The 6,495-nt window shown below is 33.7% G+C and overlaps 1 protein-coding gene across 1 annotated transcript; it reads right to left on the bottom strand.

Annotated features, from left to right (window-relative positions):
* Positions 1 to 3,142: 3,142 nt before the first annotated feature.
* Positions 3,143 to 6,221, bottom strand: LOC108826114 (L-ascorbate oxidase homolog). The gene is made up of 4 exons (XM_018599493.2): positions 5,977 to 6,221; positions 5,204 to 5,856; positions 4,131 to 4,590; positions 3,143 to 3,607 (listed from the first exon to the last, which is right to left on the bottom strand). The coding sequence occupies exons 1-4, from the start codon at positions 6,219 to 6,221 to the stop codon at positions 3,301 to 3,303; spliced, it is 1,665 nt and encodes a 554-aa protein (XP_018454995.1). The 3' UTR covers positions 3,143 to 3,300.
* Positions 6,222 to 6,495: the final 274 nt, after the last annotated feature.

Below are 6,495 nucleotides of genomic sequence, written 5' to 3'. Positions count from 1 at the left end.
TTGCATCGTGTGAATTGGAGGTAGACGAAGAAAAAAGAAACTGATACTAAAAATTATAAACAATGTTTGGTTTAGTAATGGTTTGTAATTGAATGGTTTGTAACATATAAATATTTAGTGGTTAGTGATGGTTTGTTAAGAAGAGAATAAGTGGTTTAGTTACAGTTTAATAATAAAAGAAACCAAAGGTGTAGCGATGGTTTAATAATTAAGAGATTCATGGTTTTGGTACAAATTAAAAGAAAAATCATGCGATGGTTTTGTAATTAATAGAATCGATGGTTATGGTACACATTTAAATCAAAACTCTAAGTTTTAATAACAGTGGCATTCTATTGTAATTTTTGTGGAAAAACCAGGGTTAAGTACATTTGTACTTCCCTTTTAATAGATTAGATAGATGGTAACTTCTTCATTTCCCAAGTAAACAGCATTAGTTTTGTTGGAAGAAAAGGAGTGGAAGTGTTAAAGTAGTAAGTAGCTCGGCCATAGTTGAAGCAACTTCTTCACCAATGCATTCCTTCAACTTCTTCATACATTCTCTAACTCTTTTATTACATTTCTCCTGTGCAATGTTCTCTGTCTTAGTCGAAAATATCGCAACTATGCACTTTTTTACTATAGCTAAATTTCAGATTTCATTTTACTATTGATGCTCTGCCTGGTTAGTCAAGGGATTATATTTGATTATTACCTTCTAGTTTTTATCTATGGAGAGACATGAACAAATGTTTAAACAACATTCATCTTCAACGTCCAAGTCCATCTAACATAAGTCTCTGCCTTTATAGGTTTCTGGCTGAAAGAAATGCTGAAAAACAAGCTAGTGGTGTCTACGTCTTCTCCGACATGAATCCTTATGTGGGCTACCCTGATCCTATGAAAGAAGGACAGGAATTGTTTCGGAAAGGACTCCTGAGTGAAGCAGCGCTTGCACTGGAAGCTGAGGTTATGAAAAAAATCCTGAGAATGCTGAAGGTTGGAGATTGCTTGGGGTCACACACGCAGAGAACGATGATGATCAACAGGTTAACTCTGATTAATTTGCATGAACCACTAATTACCCTCGACTTATAAAAACACGACATCTTACCATATTGTGGATGCAGTCAATAGCTGCAATGTTTCAAGCACATGAGGCCGATCCCTCTAATCTAGAGGTGCTTCTTGCGCTTGGTGTGAGCCATACCAATGGTCAGTGCCTTGTTTTTGTGACATTATCTTGTAATCAGATTAGGTGACTAATAAGTATCTTATCATCTGTAATTACAGAATTGGAGCAAGCAACTGCTTTGAAATATTTATACGTACGGATGGGTGCGTAACCACCCCAAGTATGGAGCGATCGCGCCTCCAGAGCTTGCTGACTTTCTATGCCATGCTGATGTAAGCGCTCTTCCTCTTGTGAATTCTCCGCAGTTGAATCTCACCCCTCACGTAGTTGTATTGAAACTTTGTTCGTTCTCTATGTATAAACAGATTGCTAGATTATTCACTGAAGCTTCTCAGGTGAACCCTGAGGACGGTGATGTTCATATAGTGTTAGGTGTTCTCTTCAATCTGTCAAGGGAATTCGATAGAGCAATGACTTCTTTGAAAACAGCGTTACAATTAAAATCAAACGATTATTCTCTTTGGAATAATTAGCTTTGCCTCAAGGCAAGGAATCTCGATCTCTTGCAGAAAGAATTCCCGCTGTGAGTAGAGAAGCTACGATTCAAGCAATTCCTAGCAGTCCTTCCCGGTTATCCATTTGTTCTATTGAAAGTTGCAAATGGAAATCTTACAAGGAACGTACTGGGTACATCTTTTTCACGTTTAGTTTTTTTATTTCTTTGTTGTAAAATCAAACTATAATTTGAAAAGAATAAAAAGTTGATTTTTTAACAATTTCATTTGTAATCCATGTTCAAAAAATTGTTATGTGGTAACTATGCGTTGTACAGTATGTGATTAGTGTCTAGACAGCAATTAGGTGTTTGTGTTTTGTAAACAAATCTGCTGAAGAAAAATATTTTTATTTATTACTGACTAGAGTTTAACTCGCACATTCGTCCGGGTATCTTTTTCATTTTATTAACTTTGATATTATCATAATTTTTTGAATATATAATTTATATTTAGTGTTATATATTGTATAACTGTTAAATTTTATTGTTTAGATTTCTTATTATTATTAACAGATAGTGATTTGTTTTATTTATTTTACATTTTTATTAATTGTTATTACAATTTCGAGTTTTGTACTTTTAATATATACTTGAAATAATAATATTAAAAATATTCTTCAACATATGATTTTTGAAAAATATATAGTTGTAGAAATAAATTTCAACATATATTTAGAAATTTATTTTTGTATAAAAATATTATATAGTTAAAAAATGTTAACACATTTAATAGTAAATGATAATTTATTTAAATAAAAGCATTTTTAAAATTTTAAATAGTTTAATTAACCAATTTAAAATAATATTGTCAATACTTCTGTTTTAATATAATACAAGCTATGATTATAAATTTATTAAAAATAGCATAGAACTTTTTTGTTTTATAATAAGATTTAACTAATATTAATTAATATTATATTTTAATTAAGAAATTAATTAATATATTACTTAGTAAAAAATATTTAAAACAGTAAGTAAGATTTTATTAGATTTTTCTCAACAGATTTTATTATAATTAAAAATATAATTCAAATTTATTTATTATTAATATTTTTATTGATTACTATGTCATATTATTTAATTGATGAAATTGACCTATTATGATTTTTTATGGTAGATAAAAATGGTACTTCTCTTTTAATAGAGAAGATTTGACATATATGTATATGTAGGCGCATATTGCCCGACGAGAATACTAAATAAAAGATTTAATAGTTAATCATTACAATATGAGTGTTGAAAAATAAAATTTAATGATATAGGTTATTAGGTGGAATAGATTCATCATATTGAATAAAAAGAAAGTGAGATCTGGTAGATTTTTTTTGTTACTTATGGTAGATGTTATTTTGTAAAGATTTCTGATATTTTCATATATTTTTAGTTATTTAAAACTTAATTTTATTATAAATTAAATAATCTAGTTTTATTTTTTTATAAAAAATTATCAATTTAAATTCTTTATCAGCAGAGCATTAAAGACTAAGTTTATTTAATTTGAAAATATAAAATAATTTTTACATTCTTATATACAGACATCTCATACACTTTCACCATCGAAACCAAAATTTTAAGGACATACGTATATAAGAATGTAAGAAACGTCTGAACCGAACCACACCAAACCAAATCAAAGCGAGTCCCTGGGAGGCTGAGGATCAGGCAAGCCCTTGATAATGCCACAGCGGAGACCGTTTGCCGGAAAGCTGTACTCATCCCTCTGGGATAATTCCGGCGGACCAACATTAACATAAAGCTGTTGACCTAAGTAACGTTTCTCGAGAATCTCAGACCGAATATTCCACATGCCACAGTTGTCGAAAGTCAACAAGATGGCTCCCCAACATTTTGGATAAACTTGGATTGTGTGTCGGTATACTGCGTCTAAAAGATTATAGTTCTTCCTCTTCGCAGGCGTCCACTTCCCTGGCTCAACCCTACACACACACATTAGTCCTCTTTGAACCAAATGTTCTTACCAAAACTAATTTAATTGCAGATGGTAATCCAAATTTGCTACGTTTCTCTAGTCCTTGATTATTTTATCATATCATATACTCAAACAGATTCTAGAGTATGAAATTTCTGCAGAACATATTTCTCAGTTTCTAGAAAAACACACGCACACACATATAGAAATGTGTGTGTGTTCTTTAACCTAAATTATAATTTATGTCTATTCTATATTAGAAGCAATAAGAATGATACAGTTTTATGTCATATTCTATATTAGAAGCAATAAATATGACACAGTCTTGTATGTGTTACTTGCGGTTTATAGTTTAAAATGATGAATATTGTGTAAATTTAGACATATATGATATGATCACGTACTTAAATATGTATATACTATCTGAAGTTTTACCTAATATGCATTTGATAAAAAGAGCAAAAAAGAAAAACATTTCAAAACTGTGCGTATGTGTGTGCGCGCGCTAGAGAGATATTAGATATACTTACGCGACAGCAAAGAAAGAGTATCCATCAAGATGCCAAGACTGTGCAGTCTTTTCGTGATTTTCGAACACAATCTCCACGAATGAACGGTGCTCGATGTTCAAAACGTTCGGCTGCACCAAAATATTACTAGTGTCGACCGTGGTCGGCTCGTCCTTAATAGTGTCGTACTTGAACACCTTGTCGGCTACACCAAAATACTGAGCCAGCTTAATCGGCGTTTCCGTTTCCACGTGTGACACTCCGCTAAGCGCGTACCTGAGCTTCTTTCCCTCTATTTTCCCTACGGTGTTGACTAGTTTTATGGACCGTGTGATGTTGATTTTACCGTAGTGGTACGAGCCTTGAGGGTTTGGTCTAGCTGCACTTGCGGTTAGGTTCCATCTGAATGAGCGGAATTGGTTTAGTGACCAAGCCCAACCCACAGGAGGTTTAGGAAGCTCAGGAGATGCTGCACCTTTGCCTGCACGGTACAGATATATAATCCCAAAAACTTATTAGTGTCATATATGGTCCTCTTAGGATTTGAACCCTGAATCCAGTATTTCAATAAAACAGTGCACCAACAAGGTAATAATGGATATAACACACATTTCTAATTAATAGGTTTTCTCAGTGAAATTTTAACAAGATGCCATGGGAGAGATTACTTTCAAGTAAACGAATAAAACTTTTATCAACTGTAGTATGATACAGTATGTACTAATATGAATTCTATAGTATGGTACATTATAGTACTAATATATGAATTATGAATAAACTCATCTAAAAATCAATTAAAACGTCAGTGACTGTACTTGCTAGGGTCCTAAAACCGTAATACGATTTTGTAGATCTTTTACAACTAAAGCAGTAAAATTGGCCCAAACTTTTGTTTTATGTTTGTAGCATGGCCAATTATTCTATCGTGGCAAACTATTTTTGTGTTAATGAGAACATTTAGATGCAATTAATTAATGTACACCGTAGAGTTTCTAGAATTAAGAGCTTATAACTAGAAGAATGTTTCATTTGATAGTGCCAAGGACCGACTAAAATTAAAGTGCGACATCTAGATTGAGTTCACATAACCTTACCTCCCTCATAACGGAGAAGAGCTGTGGAGGTGAGGACGGTTTTGAGGAACCGCGTGGAGGCCACCATGTAATAGTCTTTAGGTTCTTGATCAGCGGTCACAAGAACACCAAAACACTGACCAACATGAAGATCAAGTGAGTCATATAAGTTTTGCAAAGTGTGAGATCCTTCTAACTCCACAAGCTTTATCTTATGGTTCTGAATCCTAAAATTCAGTGCCATCTTCAAACCCACATTGCAAATCCTATATTTGTAAGTCTTCCCCGGTTTCATAGTGAAAATTGGTTCACCGGTTCCATCCGGTTTTCCCGCTTTCCCATTGATTAAAACTCCTTCAGGCCGCCCTATTGACCTGCCGCTATCAAGATTGTCCTTGAGAGCTACATGTGATTTAGTGTACCAATCGCCAATAAGAACGGTGTAGTCATCCTCAGGATCAGCATATGGGACAGGAATGAGCGGTCTACTGTTGATTCGGAGGCCACCGAATCCACCGGCCGCACGTTGAAGACCTAAGCTTGGGTAGTAGAAGTAACTACCGATCTGGTCCTTAGCTTGGAAATGGTATGTAAAGTTTTTACCCGGCGGGATGGGACATGTTGTTCCTGGCATTCCATCTTGCCAAGAATTCTTCCTATGTTGCATTCCGCTCCTACATAAAACCGGAAACCTTCGTTATTATACATTAACCTAACTTGTGATACTACACATTATTATATAATTACCTAACTTGTGAAACAAGAAACTAATATATAAATGTGCTTTTGCTCACCAAGTGAAGAGGAAAGGCTCGTCGAGATTGTTGATGACATTAATGACGATGTTATTGTTGGTAGTTGTGTTAAGATTGGGGCCCGGAAATTTATCGTTGATCATAATAGCTTTCTGAGGAACTCCGAGGGGTGAAATCGTGCCATACGTTACTTTCCACGTAAAAAATAAGTAAGGATCCTCAGCTTTTATTACTGTCGTTAAAACAGTAAGTAAAAATCCTAGGATCACACTCTTTCTTACCATCTCTCGCTTTAAATTCTTTTTAATGGTACAAGCTTGATGGAATTCACTCTACTTTTCTTTAAAAGAAGATTATTTCTGGTTTCTTTGATAAATGTTTAAAGATAAATATATACATGACAGAAGTGAAAAAAATACGGACAAAAGAAAGCTGAGTTTGTGAAGAGCCGTGTGTTCTCCTTTCGATCCACAATCTATGTATTGAAACCTTGTATTGCGCTCTTCCTCTCCTTCCATTATTTCTTCTTTACATTTAGTAATGATCAGTTATAAAAAT

This window comes from Raphanus sativus, chromosome 9 (assembly GCF_000801105.2).
Source record: "Raphanus sativus cultivar WK10039 chromosome 9, ASM80110v3, whole genome shotgun sequence".
Taxonomy (NCBI): domain Eukaryota; kingdom Viridiplantae; phylum Streptophyta; class Magnoliopsida; order Brassicales; family Brassicaceae; genus Raphanus; species Raphanus sativus.
The sequence above is the reverse complement of the archived record's forward strand: the minus strand, read 5'-3'. Positions and strand labels throughout refer to the sequence as shown.